Source organism: Acanthaster planci, linkage group LG21 (genome assembly GCF_054643075.1).
Source record: "Acanthaster planci isolate LZ-2023a linkage group LG21, COTS_SCS, whole genome shotgun sequence".
NCBI classification, from domain to species: Eukaryota; Metazoa; Echinodermata; class Asteroidea; order Valvatida; family Acanthasteridae; genus Acanthaster; species Acanthaster planci.
The window spans coordinates 5111734-5129304 of NC_141797.1; the positions used below are offsets into that span (position 1 = coordinate 5111734).

At 40.0% G+C, this 17571-nt stretch overlaps 2 protein-coding genes across 2 annotated transcripts; both read left to right on the forward strand.

Annotated features, from left to right (window-relative positions):
- Positions 1-732: 732 nt before the first annotated feature.
- LOC110989402 (uncharacterized) lies at positions 733-6113 on the forward strand. Its single transcript, XM_087131164.1, has 2 exons — positions 733-2583; positions 4572-6113. Exons 1-2 carry the CDS (start codon positions 1342-1344, stop codon positions 4608-4610), a joined length of 1281 nt encoding a protein of 426 aa, XP_086987290.1. The 5' UTR covers positions 733-1341; the 3' UTR covers positions 4611-6113.
- Positions 6114-10094: 3981 nt separating this feature from the next.
- LOC147795714 (uncharacterized) lies at positions 10095-17117 on the forward strand. The gene is made up of 3 exons (XM_087131165.1): positions 10095-10258; positions 11902-13350; positions 14034-17117. Exons 2-3 carry the CDS (start codon positions 11930-11932, stop codon positions 14788-14790), a joined length of 2178 nt encoding a protein of 725 aa, XP_086987291.1. The 5' UTR covers positions 10095-10258; positions 11902-11929; the 3' UTR covers positions 14791-17117.
- The last annotated feature ends 454 nt before the right edge of the window (positions 17118-17571 follow it).

The following is a 17571-nucleotide window of genomic DNA, read 5'->3' on the forward strand; positions in this document are numbered from 1 at the left end:
GACTGGTTATGGGATGTGACGTGCATGTACAGGTGCAGTCACTGGGTTCTTGATTTTGCCGCTTGTCAATAGGCGTTGAAATTAGGGACCTGGCCACTGTGCCATCATGCAAATGAAGTACATTTGTAGATTTAGGACTAATGTTAGCAATTGGGTCTAAAAAAAAGCAAAGGAAAAATTGTGGAAATGGTTGGGGAATGTAATTTAGTTTTAGCATATTGTTCATAGCATGTTCATAGCCATGATTGCCACCCAAACATGCCCAACGTTTCTTGTTGCCACTTTTACGCAAACTCATTAATTGCTAGGCAATCATGACAATTGATTGACATGGTTTAGCTGTACTGTCGCTTTGCTTTTGTCCCCAACCATTTTTGTTTACCACTTGGCTTGCTGTATTTGACAATGAGATAGGCACTGCTGCAATTTCAGCACAATCCACTGTTGTTTCTAGCTACTTGTATCTTCACGACTAGGTCCTACAGTGTACGTGTTTGTAGTCTTTCATTTGTCAGTTTAATACTCATTTGTCAGTTTAATACGTTAATACTCATTTACTCCAAGAATAAACAACTGTCACTAAATTGCATTTTTTCTCCGAAGTCACTCTCAAAATAAACACTTTCTTGCTGCTATGTTTTTTGGCAAGCCAGACATTAGACTTGGCTTTCTGTGTCTGTTATGCAACAGAACATCTATAGCTTTACTACTTTTTTGGTAAAAATGATGTGGTCAAACTCTGGTCAAATAAGGTAATTTCTTTTTAGTTGTTGACCCTTTGAAATTCGGCCAGCTTGACTTGAAAAAGCCTAAAGGCACCCATGCATGCTCAGAGGAGCTGTTGTGGCCTAGCGGACAAGAACTCGGACTTCCATGCAGAGTTTGAATCCCAGCCCCAGTAGTAGCGCCCTTGGGCAAGGCGTTTATCCTCATTTGCTTAGTCTTTCGGAAGAGACTTTTAAGCCATCGGTCTCATGTGTGGGAGAGCCATTTGCCATGCATGTAAAAGAACCCACTTCACTTCTCGTAACGAGCAGGGAGAAATCCTGGTAAAGTAGTTATGCAGCCAAACCAATGAGGGGACCCCACTGGAAATAAGTCAAAAGACTTTCGTGGGCATTCCCGGCAAAAATGCCGAATAATAAAATAAATCAATCAGTCAACTGCCAACAAAATCAATATTTATGTATGTGTTGCCCTAAGCCTTAATCTTCCATTCCATGTATTTTCATTGCACGATTCCTCTGAAGTTTTAATCAAATACCTTTCTTTGCAATTCAGATCTTTGACCACCAACATGCTGATGATGATGGGGATGATGATAAGCTTGGAGAAGACGACATGAACAATGCAAGTCAACCCATACTCCCAGGATCTGAATTGTCAGTTGGCCAAGTCGTTACAATGATTTTTGCATATGCATTAAAGCATTCTTTGACAAAGCTGGCAATACAAGACCTGTTGAAATTAATTGATACTATTGTAGGCCCAAGTAATATTCCCGGAACACTGTTCATGTTGAACAAATACATACAAAGTGCACAAGAGAAAATCAAGGTCCATTTTTACTGTCCTGCTTGTCTGATTTACATTGGAGAATTTGCAAATGAAGGATTGATAACTTGCACTAATTGTAATGCACAACACTCGCGTTGTGATCTTGTCAAGGAAGGCACCTTTTTCCTTGTGAGCTCCTTAAAGTCACAGTTGACAGAAATTTTTGATGACAGTGTAATTTCCCAACACTTGTCATACAAGCAGACAAGACAAAAATTGAGCCCCAACAACATTGAGGACATTTTTGATGGAAGGGTCTATAAATCTGTGCCAAAACTTAGGAGCGTCAACAATATATCGATGATGTGGAATACCAATGGTGTTCCTGTATTCAAATCTTCAAAAGTGTCAATGTGGCCGATCCAGTGTATTATTAATGAGTTGCCCCCTACGTTAAGGAAAGAAAACTTACTGCTGTGCGGTCTGTGGTTTGGAGAAGGCAAGCCAGACCCGACCGCATTCCTCAAACCATTCACCGATGAGTGTAATGATTTGGCAGAAAATGGTTTCTCATGGAAAGACCAAGAATCTGGCGCTCAGAAGACATCTAAAGTGTTTACGCTTATTTGTACATGTGATTCTGTAGCAAGGTGTGCATTGCAAAACCTGAAACAGTTCAATGGAAAATTTGGTTGTTCGTGGTGCTTACAAGAAGGTGAACGTGTGGAAAAGGGTAGAGGTTTTGTTCAGGTGTATCCGTACTTAAGAGACCCTGCACAGGAGAGAAATGTAGTGAATACTGTGCAAAGTGCTGAAGATGCTGTCCGTGTCAAGGTGCCGGTAAATGGGGTAAAAGGACCATCAATTCTGATGTTGTTAACAGCATTTGATATAATCAATGGATTTCCCGTGGATTACCTCCACAATAGTCTTCTGGGGGTAACAAGGTATTTTGGAAGTTTGTGGCTTGATTCCAAAAATCATGATGCAGAATACTATGTAGGTAATGAAACATCTAAAATAGATGAGAAATTGACAAGCATCAAGCGGCCAAATAATTTGAGCCGAGCACCAAGATCCATAACCAGCCGACGCTTCTGGAAAGGATCAGAATGGAGATCCTGGTTGCTGTTTTACTCCATTCCATGTTTACTTGGGGTGATGAAAACCCCTTATCTTGAGCACTGGCTTTTATTAGTGCATGGTCTGTCCCTGCTTCTATCTGAATCAATATCACCTTCAGACTTGTATAATGCAGACATTATGTTGCACAAGTTTGTTTTGATGACAGAAGTGTTGTACGGGAAGAGTCACAATACATACAATGTTCACCAGCTCCTGCACCTTGTTCCAACTGTACGTAACATTGGACCTTTATGGGCATGCTCAACTTTTTTGTTTGAATCCTATAATGGGACCTTGCTGAAGTTGTTCCATGGTACGCAAGGAATTTCACAGCAGATTATTAACAATTTCACTTTGTGGCAACACATGCCAAAACTGATGTCTAAATATGTAAATAACAAATCACCACCAGTGCAAAGATATTGCAACTTGTTATTGAATGGATTACTGTCAACAAGGCATGCTATTAGTTTTGGCCATGAGGTAACATTACTTGGTTGCCCAAAATTGCGTGATGTTACTCTTGAAGAACGATTGATTTTGGAGACAATTCTGGATGGGCCAGTACCAAATTTGCTGCAATTTTACAGCCGTATGATTGTTGGAAAGAAATTGATCCATTCTAAGGGATATGATAGAGTTTCACGCAGAAATTCCTCCACGGTCTTACTGTGTAATGGGTCATTTGGTGTTGTTTATGATATATGTGTTGCAGAGAATAATTGCTATATATTATATTATCCCATCAATGTGAACAGGCAGAAGAAAATCTTGTATGATCGACAGACTGCTGCCTGTGCCCCTCACATTAGGGTTGTAACAAACATCAGCAATATAATTAACGTGTGCCAACCTGAGTTTGTGAGGAACAAATGTATTTTGATTGAGAAAAGGCATTTATTCCCTCATTCCATTATTATTACCTTTCCAAATACAATAGAAAGTGACTGAGTCAAGCTGTGTGCAAGTAAAGGTCAAGTTTTGTGCAAGTGAAAGTTGAAACTCATCTTGGAAAGTATATTCAAATTCCATGCCAGGAAAGGTGTCAAGTTGGAGGTTAATAATTCCGTCGGAGTGCAATAAGGAGAACTATTTGAATACATGGGTTCCTGCAATAAATTCAGTGTATTATTTTGTTATGATCTTATTTGGAAGATTATTAAACTTGTATATCTATATCCATGTCAATTTAGCATCAGCAACAGCGGCAGAATTTTTAGGGTTGAATAAAATTGATGTAACATACATGTAAGGTTTTCCCTGGATTGCTTTATTTCATGTAGGTGTACTGTACTTAACTTCAAACCTCACTCTTTAACTCCCTTAATGTTTTTCAATGGGAGACTTTTAGGCGCGTGGTGGCGGCAAAAACACCATTCTGTTTTGCTAGTTCAAGGATGCGCACGTAATTTTGAGTTTGCTGCCACCAGCGTCTCAAAGTTTTACATTGCTGCCTTCAAAACATAAGCTGGCTGACGGCCTAGCTATAGGCCTATACATGTACAACGGAAGGCTTTCAGTCAACATTTCTCATGCCGCAAAAATGGATGCATGCCGCCATGTTGGACTCACAGACCAATGTTTCGATAGCATAAATTTTAAAACTTCCACATTGAAATATCATCTTGGATGGCAGTCACGAAATTCTTCATAGGATTCCCATTGGGGTGCAGTGGTGTATCTTAAAACACCATGGTGAAAAAAGTTGCCACCATGGTGTTTGCAAATATTCCCATGGTATCCCCATGGTATTTTTATGGAGTGCGAATGTCACCATGGTGGTTGCAAAGATTTCCATGGTGTCCTCATGGTGTTTTTATGGTGCTTAAATGTCACCATGGTGCTTGAAAAGATTTCCATGGTGTCCCCATGGTGTTTTTATAGTGTTCAGAATGTCACCATGGTGGTTGGAACAATCCACATGGTACTCCCATGGTGTTTCCTCATAAATCATGGTGATCCCATGGTGGCAGAACAGTGACCCATGAAGGCACCATGACTGGTCATGGTGTTTTCAGATTTTTCCCATGGTGATACCATGGGGCATCATGGTGTGTATATAAACCACCATGACAGCCCCATTGTTTCCCATGAGAGCCCATGGGAGCCCCATGGGGATGCCATGGGATCGCCATGGGAGATTTTTGTAAGGGAAAGAACGAGGATACTGGGCTGCGGAGCGTTCTATTGTGTTGTTCAAACCTCTTTTATTTTCCATCAACTAACAAATAGCACCCTGAAGTAGTGCAGAAGTAAAAAATTCCAACCTTATTACATTGACCGAAAACGCACACGTTCGTCTGAAGTTGTTTTTTTCAAACTCCCTGCACAATTTTACAATTGATTAAACAACCTTACCATTTGAAATACGAAATTACACATTCTTGGACCAATTTCATCAAGTAAATCCCCCTCCAGTCAATTTCTTTGCACATCTTTGTAATCATTTATAAGCACCTAATGAGTTTTTCTGTATAATTTGTTTTACAACTAGAAAGCAAAACCCAAAAGTACGGTGCAGGGTCTTAATAAAACATTTATTCATATATGCAAATTTATGCTGATGTCACAGAACATTTTAATAAATGAATACGAATTTCAGTCTTGTGGAACTTACTGGGAATTGCTATTAAATCTTTGAGTACAGTTAGAAACTGAAGTTCAGCCTGGTTTGTATACTGGACACATGTATCATGTAAATGGGCCTACTTGTAAACATTTCATACACGTGAATTTTGCTGTGCTTGGAATTCCTTTTTCTTTACTTTGTTGACCAGGACTAATGTTTTCCAGCATTTTGTAAATATGGTAACACAGAGTTAATTTCAGTCCAAAAATATGTGATATTATAGATTTGTCTCAGTGAGAGAGTTTGAAGAAATCAGCCTCTAATTGAGAGCCATAAGTGCCAGTGTGGGAAAGCTGTGTCATTTCAAGAGAAAAAGGATGAGTGAATTTTTTCATGGATTCTTGTTGGGCTGAACTGTTGATTTGTTTACATGTGAGTTGCCATTACAAAGTATGTCACTTTGAATAAGTAAAAGCTAAACTCGTGTTTTCTGGTGTCTTCATGAGCTTTATACTGCTATTTCATTATTACTGTAGACAAACTTTCGATATACTTCGTTCGGGGAACACAAAGTAACTTGTCTTCCTTTACTTAGATAACATTTTAATTAAATTGATTCATGATTAGTTTTTTGGTATCGATCCAGGTTTACTTCTGAGTAATGTTTCCTGAAAAAATCCTTGCCACTCTGTGAGTCTTTTACCTACAAGTTAACTTGGGGGACTTCTTCCATCCCTGTGCCTTGAGAAATTGCATATTGTTTAAACAACAGTAGTACAAATGAAATCTCCTGAAACGTTATATCTTTTATTGTTTATACATCTTTTTAGGGTAACAGCTGGTCCAAGTATAAAATAGGTATTTTTTTTTAAAAATTTTGTCTCTATTTGCAATAAAGTTGCTAATAAAGTTGTTAAAAGTTTTTCTGATGTGTTAACCCTTCAATATATGTTTCTTTAGTATCCAGCGGTGCATTTTCGTTTGAAGAGTACATGAGTTACAAAATAAGGGGAGTGGCCATTTTCAAAATGGGGAAATTAAATCACATTAAAACAGAAAAAGCCAGTGCCACATAAGTAGAAATGATAAAATCGCACGTCCTGTACCCTGATCATGTTTGATATAAAGGTTAAAGTGAAAGGAACATTTACCCCCATCGAGAAAAAAATAAATAAAAGAAGAGATATTGTAGTGACACAAACCTTGGTAGGTTACTTGGAGAAACTGACATCTGAAAACCTGGGAAGATTGTTCAGTTATGCCGGTTAGCTTTTTATTAGCCTCGCCCACAAATAACATGTTTTAAACATTCCGAAAGGTGCATTCCACCAGATGGTATTTCTGCGCGTCAGCTCATTAAATTTTGTGATCCCACAGGGTTTTTACAATAAAACATGGCATAATGGGGAGGGATCGTAGAAATGTTTCTGTAAATCCCGAATTTGCGACTGTTAGTGTTTTAGTTCGGGGTATTTCTTTTACGAAAGTCCCAAATTGCGGGCCTTTCTTGGATAGAGGCGGATGGCTTCATTCAGAACTGAGCGCATAGTTTTACTACTTTTACTACTATTTTGGGGGCATGTCCAGAGAAAGCCGATTGAAAAAAACACGTGGCTAACCGCCATAAAATAGAAACGAAAAGGGATCCTTTGCCCATTATGTTGAAATTCCAGTGAAAAAAAAGGAGGCCAACCTCTTTCCGAACGTCGACAGGCGGCGCTATTTCAATCTGATTTTGCACTGTTTCCTATATGGGCGCGTGTTTGGTGTAGTGCAGCGGAATCAACGCAAAACAGCGCCATTTGGAGGCTCTCGTTGTTTTACTAATAGAGCCTGAAAGTCGACCCCTGGTGGCGCGCTTCCGCAACCCTTGGGTGGGAATAATAACGTGTAAAGATTTAAGAATTTGTAATATTTTTTTCGTTCAGTCACATCTTACAAAAACCATCTCGGAAAAGGGGCTTTGGAAAACATTTGCTAAGTACATCTATTTAAAGAAACTGAAAAATCATCTGACCTAAAAGAGTATATTCCTCCAAAAAATCACCTTCACTTCTGAAAGTCTAAAATATAAATACAGGATAAACAGTGCAATGCGACTGTCCCGTTCGCAGATGAATATTTACGGTTCGTATTTTTATGGTAGTCTGTGGGTAAAAGCCAAAATAAAAACAGATCAAAATGTCTTATTTTTTTATTTATAAGGTAATAAATACAAAGATGCAATATTCTACCTCAATTACGAAATATTCTATTTTATCTAACCTTTGCTGACAACAACTGCATGCGCGATGTTAACCCAACGGAATCCTGAACCCATTGACTGTAAGTAAGAAAATCTTTCCAACGTTGTAAAATCTCGTTTTCACGTTAGCACTGGCAGTGGAAACAAACGGTCCTTGAACAGGGAGACCTAGGTACGATATCGCCAGACGTGAAAGGTCTTTAAGAAAATTCGGGTTTTTTTACCCATCTCCATGTGACATTTGATAGATACTACTTGAGGAAGACGATGGTAACATTCCAGCATGAGTGTTTCATGGGGTCGTTTCAGTTAGGATGTATTCTACCAAAACTATCAAACGTGATACTGGACGGCCCAATGTAAAATCCCCACAGGAGGACCAGGTGAGGGTTCCGGAAGCTCACTGCGTGACCTTTTACTCTGAGGCTGTATTAGTAAATCGTTATTTCGGATTAGTAAATCGTTAAAATGAATAATTGTTTAATAATTGTTTTCCCCCAAATGGCGAGATTGTGTAAAATAGGGTCTCAATCAACTCTCTGATGTTGAGGGATAGCCATCTGAGGACAGTGAATAATTACAAAACTATTATTGGCTAATCCACCAAAGAAATTATAAAGAAATGGAAATATTATATGGAAACCCCAGCGACGTCGGCTTGCATGTTATAGCGGCTTATACTTTGTTACGGGCATACTGGCTTGAATTAGTGCTCTGCACTCAGTGACGTATCCAGTGGGCGGGGGAAAGGGGGCGATTGCCCCCCCCCCGAACGCTTCACAGGTGAGTAGAAAAGAGAAGTGATTGGTATGTTTATTTATCAAATATGAGCACCAAACCCTAAGAAACCAACACTTGGAAATAACAGCAAGGATTTTGGGACCGTGAGTAGGGTGTCCTTTTTTTTTTTTTTTACTCCCTACCATGTTTTGACTGAGCCCGAAGCCGCATTCGCTTTTGAATCCTCCCAACACACACGCACACCCACCCACACACCGCTGGCTGCACCGGGCCCGGTCTTGGCACACGGAAATCCCGAATTTAGGACTGACAGTTTCCAGTTCGGGGTATTTCTTTCACAAAAAGCCCCAAATTGCTGACCTATTTTGGATAGAGGCGGGCAGCTATATTCAGAAATGAGCGCTTAGTTTTACTGCTATTTGGGGGGTATCTTCGCTCAATGGCGTATAAAAAATTTTTCGGGGCTAACCCCCGTGAGATTGAAACGAAAAGTGATCTTCTGGCCATAATCTTGAATTTCTAGTGAGAAAAACGGAGGCCATCCTTTCCATGAGAGTCAACAGGCGGCGCTATTTCGGTCCGATTTTGCACTGTTTTTCTATGGGCATGTATTTAGTGTAGTGCAACCCATAAAGACAAGATGGCAGCGCCTATGGCAACAGACCAACTTAAAAGGGGCGCCCAGTTCTCTTTTTAGTGCTTTTTTATTTACCGGAGGAGAAGATGAGCAGTTTTGTCCTTGGAGGTTTTCAAAACAGTAACGATTATAGCTAAAGATCAGAGTAGTGTGTTTCTTTGGAGGGGCTTATTGACTAATCTGTCCTATAATAACTGGAAGAGGGCCGCAAATCCCCCCATTTTTTCTTCCAAAAAAGCTCCCCCTGGACGCTGGGGAAATGAAAATTAAGAAAGGCCCAATCAACAATTCCGTCTGCTCGTCCTCTTTCTTTTAGTTCTTCTCTGTGTCCCGCAGTTTTGCAGAAGATGTTTGATTTCTCCGTTTGTTTACTGAATAAGATTGTCATTGCGCACAAAACACTGCCGCGTCCAGTGGCAACGGACAAACTGTATTATCCTTCCTCAGAAAATCAAGACAGTTTATTCGATTTTTTGGAATTGGTTTTCCTATTTTGGATAGATTTTCTTCGCTTTGATCCATTTTTACTGCGAAACCGGCCCTCGAGGTGATATTAAAAAGACAAGATGGCGGCGCCTATAGCAACAGACCAAAAGGGGCACCCTGTTCTCTTTTTAGTGTTTTTGTATTAATTGGAGGAGAAAATGAACAGTTTTGTCTCTGGAAGTTGTCAAAACAATAACGATTATAGCCAAAGATCAGAGGAATGTACACCTCCATGGTACACCGTGTCTCTCGGAGGGGCTTTTTGACTATACTGTCCTTTAATAACTGGAAGAGGGCCTGAAATTCCCCCATTTTTTTTCATCCAAAAAAAATGACCCCAGACGCCGGGGAAACAGAAATTGGAAAGGTTCAATCAACAATCCCGTCTGCTCGTCCTCTTTCTGGTGGTTAGTTTTTCTTTTCTGTGTCCCGCAACCTTTTTCAGCAGATGTTTGATTTCTCCGTGGGCCTACCGTAAGTCATTGCGCAAAAAACACCGCCGCAGTCAGTGACAACAGGCTATCCTTCTTCAGAAAAAAAGAAAGCATATTAAATTTTTCGAATTGGTTTCTATATTTCGGATATATTTTCTTTGCTTTGATCCATCATTTAAACCGGCCTCCGAGGTGATATTAGAATTAAATAGTGTACATACTGTACATGTACATGTACGTACATACAGTATGCATATGCGTCTGTGACGTGCGGGTGTGCGACATGATCGATCCCATAGTGCATTTCGAATGCTTCCTTTCACTGGTACCCGTGTATACTCTAAATAGTGGACGGGCTGTTCGAAAAAGCAAAAGGAACCTGCGAAATTGATGAAGAAAGACCGCCAGCGCTCTGAGTACGCCCGTTGAAGTTTGGAGTTTTGCTTCAAAATTCTGCATAATAATAACCATTTTGGCAAACAGGCGTGCAGTTTCGCACCATCGTTGTGGCTAGATGTGAAAAGGTGGGATATACCGAACTAACTTTTTATGTTATCAGTTTCATATGAGAATAAGTGGATAAAACAGCGTTAAAAATGCCCAATTCACGGACAGCGGCAAACTTACCATGGCCCATGCAGTGCATTGCAACGCTAGTCATGCTAGTGTAAAGTATAAGTACATCCTACATGTATGCTAGGCATCGCATGCTAATTATGCTACTTCTTGCTACATGTAGGTTAGGCATATAAGGGTTCAAAGAAATTCTTTTGTTTTATTTTTGAAGTGACCTTCGAGAGCATGTCATAGAAATATTTTTATATGGGGGGGGGCCTAAGCTAAGTGTGGATCCCATTGGACTGTGCAAAGCAAACTGATTTGAAGCGTGGATGTTTTGGGTTTTTTGCAGCCTAATATTAGGCCTATTTCAGTAGTTGTACACGTGTAGTGCTGATAATGGCTGAGCCACCATGGCTGAGCAAACTGAATATTTTGTACCCGAAAATGAGCGTGGATTTTGACTGAAAACCTCAATTCATATTTATGTAAAATCTTTCTTCTTATTTGCGCTTTATTTCAAATAATTTAATGCTGGCTTCACTTGAAATTAAAAAAAAACCGAAATTGGAAATTAAAGAGAGGAACTACAGCATGCAGAAAAAAACATTTTTATCACGAATTCCTATTAAGAAAATTAGTTTCCAAATGAAGAGCACCTCACTCATGATTTTTTTTTATGCATGTCTCTATCTATGCTTAATTGGGCCTATGGTCGTGCTTATAAAAAATACAAGGGAAGGGGTCTTTCTCTTAATACCATGAAAACTAATCACTGTCAGGCTGTTAACATGGTCAAAACATGAAAGTAACGTCAACACACTGTCAGCACAACCAAAATACATTTCAAATCAGTTAAAGACTAATGTTAAAGAGGAATAGGAATAAGGACTGTAATATTTGAGCTAAACAAGAATTTCCATTGGTTTGAGTCTTGCACGCATGTACATAGCTATAAGATGGCAGGGCCGACTTCCTATTTACATGTACTTCTCCCTAATTCTTCTGAGTTGGAGGGACTTTTTCCATCTTCCCAAGATTCATGTAGACGTACAGTACGAAACAAATGGGGAACACCTTGTGTTAATGAAAGAAGAACAAAATTCAACTACATTTTACTGTTGGCAGTCATTGTTAGTAACAATGTTACCAGTCTTTTAACCCTTCTTGTTCACATAAATGTGAAATGGAATAAGGACCCAATTTCATAGTGTTGCTAAGCACACAACTTCACACTAGAGGCTCTGTGTACTTTGTGGAGACCTCAAGCAGTAAACACAGCAAAATGCATGCTAACCTTGGAGGAAACATTTGCTGAACTTAGTGATGTAACAGTAGAAATTTCTGTGTGCTTGAGCGCTCATGCATGTTTGTGCCAAGCACTGCAACCTTGAAATATTTGACTTGAAATGCACTTACACGTACTATTGAGCAAATTTTGCTATGGTTGGCAAAGAAATTTGGTTAATGGTAAGCAGCAGCACAAAATTGGACCCAGGTCCGCACTGAACACAGCTGTCCAAGTCCAACATGTACGCATAGTACATTATGGCTGTAAATTTTGTTTGTTAGCAGTTTAACCTTTTATTCCAAAATGTTTTTGTTACAGAGTTTTTGATACTGGGCCAAGTGGAAACATGGAGGAAGGAACAAGTCAGACAATTGTTGTCAGTGCCCAAGACTGTACGAACAATACGCACTCTGGGGCAGACACAGGGATTGAGATCTCCATTGTCAAGCATGGAAATGTGACAAACATTGTGGATAGTAGCGGGAACACCCTGACCAGCCGCGAGGATGACGTCATCGCTGTCCTGGGCCAATTGTTTGAGAGCGCTGAGGACACTATACAGCACATGGCAGAGCAGATTGCTACCAAGCCACAGGTGCCTGAACCGGCTGTGATCAGCACTGACCGTCTGAGGCCCTTTGTCTGTGAGTGTGGCAAGACCTACACCTGCATGAGCCACCTCAAGTATCATCAGAAGGTGCACAGCAACATCCGGCCGTACACCTGTGAGATCTGCAATCAGAGCTTCCTGCAACTGGGCCACCTCAAGCGACATGTGCGGATCCACACGCAGGACAAGCCCTTTGCCTGTGACATGTGCAACAAGAGCTTCCGGCAGAGCAGCCACCTGACCTGTCACAAGCGCATTCATACAAATGAAAAGCCCTATTGCTGTGAGGTCTGTGGCATGGGCTTCCGGCAGAAGAGTGCCGTCTTCCGACATATAAGTCGGAAGCATGTCAAGGAACGTCACTATGTGTGTACCATCTGCAACCGGGGCTACAGTGGGGAGGCTGACCTGCGTCGGCATGAGAAGACTCATGTCAACATCACTTACTTTGCTGTTCTGAACCTTCAGACAAATACATCCAAAATCTGTGGTCACATCCAGGAGGACGAAAACTTTGCTACCAGTGATGCACCGTTGACATCACTGGAGAACAAGGAAAATAAAGAGGTGGACAAGGCCATTGTGCACACTGATACAAACAGAAGCCTTCCTGTTGAATTCAACAAACCCAAACCAGCCTCGACAGAGCCCAGACCTTTTAGCTGTAGCACCTGTGGCAAAACATACAAGAATAAAGGCCACCTGATGTTTCACTCTAAGGTCCATCTTGCTGACCGACCCTTCAAGTGTCCATACTGCAACAAGGGCTTTATCCAGAAGGGCCACCTGCAGCGGCATGTCATGGTCCACACTGAAGAAAAGCCTTACGTCTGTACAGTTTGCAACAAAGTCTTCCGGCAGGTCAGCCACCTGAATGACCACAAGAAGATCCATGATGACCTTCGACCCAATGTTTGTGATGTCTGCAACAAGGGCTTCCGGCAGACGAGTGCGCTCAAAAGGCACATGATTCGAATGCATGCGACTCACAAGGCCTATGCTTGCCCAAACTGTCCTAAGAACTATCGACTGGAGTCAGATTTGAAGAGGCATCAGATGACCTCGTGTAACAGAGACAATTCCAAAACCAAGAAAAAGCCAAGCAGAAGTAACTCGGGAGAAACGGGTGCTGAAGGAGGAAACAGTAAAAGTACCGGGTAAGAGTAAGTTTTTGAGATTGAGCAGTGATAGCCTCCAAGCTGTGGTGACAAGAAATCAAGATTGCCAAAAATCCTTGGAAAGTAAATAATCACCGCCAAATGTCAAGAAGTAAAAACCAAACATGGTTTCTTCTTGTGTGTGGTGTGGTTTCATTTTTATTTTTTTGACACCCCTTTTTTAATGATTACTATTAGGTACTTACCACTAAAAATGGTCTTCAGATCAATTCAGGAGAACAAACAGCAGTTTTTTTCTTTAATCTGGCTTGATGGTTGCACTATTTGGTGGTTTATTCACATGTACATGTACCTACATTGTATTTCTACACGTAGAGCTAGAATAATACATTCAGATACATGCACTTGTTGTAATCTTTTTTGAGTAACAAATTTAGATGAAACTCTAAAATGAAACTTCTATTATTGTAATAGTCCTAATTTTACTGTCATAAAATTTGAAGTTTAACCATGTGTTCATGTTATCCATCTTGTTATCCATGTTGTCCATCTATTGGTGTGTGAGTTTGACTCCAGAGGTTTGAAAACAGAGAAATAGTTGCAGTTTCATTTTAAAAAGTTCTTAAGTGGAGAGTTATTTCAATTTGGATAAATCCAATTGCAACAGTCATTCATTCATGTAGCATCAATTCACGGTTTAATTTTCTTACTGGTATCTGCAGAACCAAAAAGCGGCGTCCCTGCAAGTACAAGTGTGACATCTGTAGCAAGCCTTTCCGCAGCCGCAGCGAGATCAAAGTTCACATGCGCACCCACACCAACGAACGGCCATTCCAGTGTGGCATCTGCCACAAAGTCTTCAAACTCCTCACCCACCTCAAGGACCACATGCTCATCCACACTGGTGAGCGACCCTTCACCTGTAATGTCTGCAATAGTGCTTTCCGTCGGGACAGTGCCCTGCGCCGCCACCTCCTCCGCATGCACTCTAAGGACAAGAGGCATGTCTGCAAGGTCTGCTCCAAGGCTTATGCCTCGCCAGTGGACATGCGACGACACCAGAAGTCACACCTGAAAGACCATTCAGGTCTACAGAAGAAACAAGGAGGCAGGAAAAAGCTGAAGAAACTGAAGAAGCAGAAAAAGGACAAGAAATTGGAAAGTCACCCACAGGAGGATGGGAGCAAGGAAAAGGGAATGGTGCAAAAGTCAAATGAAGAAGGTATGGAGCAGGAGGACACTTCAGTTGAAGTTGGGGGACTACAGGAGTTGGGTAATTTCTCACAGTTGGAAGACCACATCACAAATTCAGCAGATGGAGAGATTCAGCAGACCTATGTTGGTAGTGAAGGGTTGGCTGACTTGGAGGAAGAGAAGTTGACAGCTGCTCTTGACATCAACCCAAACGAGGACCAAACTGCCGTTGATGATGTGTCAGCAAATACATGCATAGCAGAATCTGACATTATGCTAACATAACACTCTGCCAATCAGTAGGCATGTACATGTATAACGTAGCCTATTAGAGTGCAGAAAGTGCCATAGCCTTACCATGCTTTAGGAATATCTGAGCAGCATTTTAGATACTGATGCTCAGATGTGCCTAGTTGAGGACGTTACAGGTTTTGTGCACATTCAGTTACAAATTGATCACACCCCACACCATTTATGCACACAGATAAGTAAATGTACATGTACTTCAGCGTCCTTCTTCAGCTGCCTCACAGCATGCCAACATGATTTCAGGACATGCTGCTCTACATTGTAAATTAACACTTGATGAAGAATGCACAGTGGGGATACCATAACTGAACTTTAAAATTCCAATTGCACATTTTTGAATGAAAACAGGCCGAAAATAACACGCATGTACATAAAAGGCTTTTAGAGGATGAGGCAGTAAAAAGAATTTTTCCATAAAAAAGCTCTTTTTATTGTAACCAACAAAAAAGATGTAAAGCACCAAGTTAGGCTCCAAGGCTGAAACATTCACGGTAGTTTCAGTCTAATTTGTTTTCAGGTGTGGCACCCAAGAATAGCATATTGCGTATACCTTGCTTAATGAATATAATAATAGACTTGTACCCATGGGTGCTGTTACATTAAAAATTTGTCAATTATGTAAATTGTACAATTTTATTTTTAGGGTTGATGTACATAATTCAACTGTGTAATTAATGTTAAATCATTAGGTTGATGTTTTATTTTCTACTCGGTTGTGGATTTTGCTTTTTTTCTGCGGCTCTGCTTTTGAGGAGCAGCAAAAAAATTTGCTTTCCAAGTATTTTTAGGGAGAAATTTAAAAAAAAATTTTTTTATTAATGAAACCTGCCCACATAGGTTGACAGGTAGGAAAAGAGGGGTTTGATTACAGGTACATGTATGGACGTGTGTGGACTTTTGTCAATACCCACAAATTCAGGTCAGTGATAAACAATAATCACAGATGGAACAAATAATTATGCAGCATTCTGCAAATTTGCTCACAAGTCTAGGGAAATTCACAGAATATTGGTTGAGTACTCCTTATTTACATGTAGTTAAAAGAAATGAAAATAATTTAAAGCCTTGAAAGCATTAATGTACAATGTACTAAATGTACATGTAATTTACTTGCAGTTGTCTGAATTTTGCTTAATTCCGGTGACAGACAAGTACCTACATGTATTAATTTGTTTTTGCATTTTTCCTGTCTTTTTAATTAAGTTTATCCTGATTCAGCCTGCGTGCTCATTTGACCATGGCTTTCTGTTTCAATAGTTTTTACAACCATTTAACATTTGTTTTATTCGTTTTGCACATTTTCATTTTGTTAAAGCTACATTGAAAAATGTACCGTTACGTGTGACTTTCAAAGAATCATTTTGTATTTTCACCAGCAGTGTGAGATCATCAAGAACCTGTACTTTAAGAATTCTTAAGTGCACTTTACATGTATATAAACTGTCCTTGTTTAACAGCCTTTCCTGCGGGAAGGTTTGGTTGTATATGAACATGGGTCACGAGTGTGCCTTCTGACTGCACAATTAGACAATGCCCTGCAGTGCATAACAGCTGAAAATCGGTTTATAAGAAGTGCAAACTTGTAATTGTTGAATATTCCCAGAGTTTTAAGTCTGAAGCAGAAAAATATTGTCACTATAACAGTGTTTCCAGGTTGTCCATCCGTCAAACTCTTGCTGTCTTCATGAGGACAAAGAACTTACCATTGAACTTGGTCATTACTAAATCTAACTATACACGGCACCGTTTTCATCACAAACTGATTAAGTCATGTCAGTCTTCTTCCGAATTTGTTTTTCATGATTTAGGATAATTTGTGTGCTTTGAGGGATAGAATTTGCGAAATGTGAATACCAGTTGTACAAAGCTGTGTATAATTTAATGGAATTTTAACAGACCGGAAATTGTCTCTGAGTTTAAACTGGTACAGATGTAAGGTTTATAATGAATTACATGGTAGAGCTACTCAATTTGATGTTGTGATTTAATTTCTGGCCTTTTGTTTCAAAACCCTTTCATTAACTAGCATCATTACAGAAACAAAGGGTTTGACTTTTCTAAGAAGTCTCTTGTTTGAATAAATCAAATTGATCTATTGATTTAAAGCTAAATTGAACAGAGTATGTCACAACTTGCGTTCACATTGCTTTGTCACATTTCAGTCATATTTTCAAAACTGGAAAAAGGCACAAAATCTCTATTCTGCTGTCAATGAAGAGGGCCCAATGGTCAATAAATCCTTGAACATTGAATTATTACGTGCAGTGATATGAATTAAAGAAAGCCAATGATTTGTCAAAATATTTACATCTCCCTAGTAAAATACATGTAGCTGGCACTAGGTCGGGACATGCATGTACATGGACATATGTACAATGTATGTAGCAGAGATAGTGTAGCGCTGCGTAGTTTGCCTTAGGCCACTGTTAGTAATGACATTGTCGTTGAGAGAGTCTTGTTTTTTTTATATCCATCCGTGAATCTACACATGGTGTTCATTGAATTAAACCATGCAATTATGTGGCGGATCTATATCCACAGTAATATCGAGGAATTGTCTGACCATGACGTTAAAGCCTCACGGGGCTGAGTTTGAGCTTGGAAATTATGCAAATTCCCCCTGCACAAAGAAAAGCGCGATTGGCGGCTAGTCGATGTCGCGCAAATATGGAAGCCGGGTAGTACGGAAGCCGGATAGTGCCAGGGTTAATATTTTTTGCGTAGGGGGTGTATTATTTTTTTTGACAAATTATCTGG

Coding starts and splice junctions, on each gene's coding strand:
- LOC110989402 (XM_087131164.1), top strand. CDS start 1,342: ATGAACAATGCAAGTCAACCCATACTCCCAGGATCTGAATTGTCAGTT. Junction 2,584..4,571: donor GAGCACCAAGATCCATAACC/AGCCGACGCTTC, acceptor GTTTCCTCATAA/ATCATGGTGATCCCATGGTG.
- LOC147795714 (XM_087131165.1), top strand. CDS start 11,930: ATGGAGGAAGGAACAAGTCAGACAATTGTTGTCAGTGCCCAAGACTGT. Junction 13,351..14,033: donor GGAAACAGTAAAAGTACCGG/GTAAGAGTAAGT, acceptor TGGTATCTGCAG/AACCAAAAAGCGGCGTCCCT.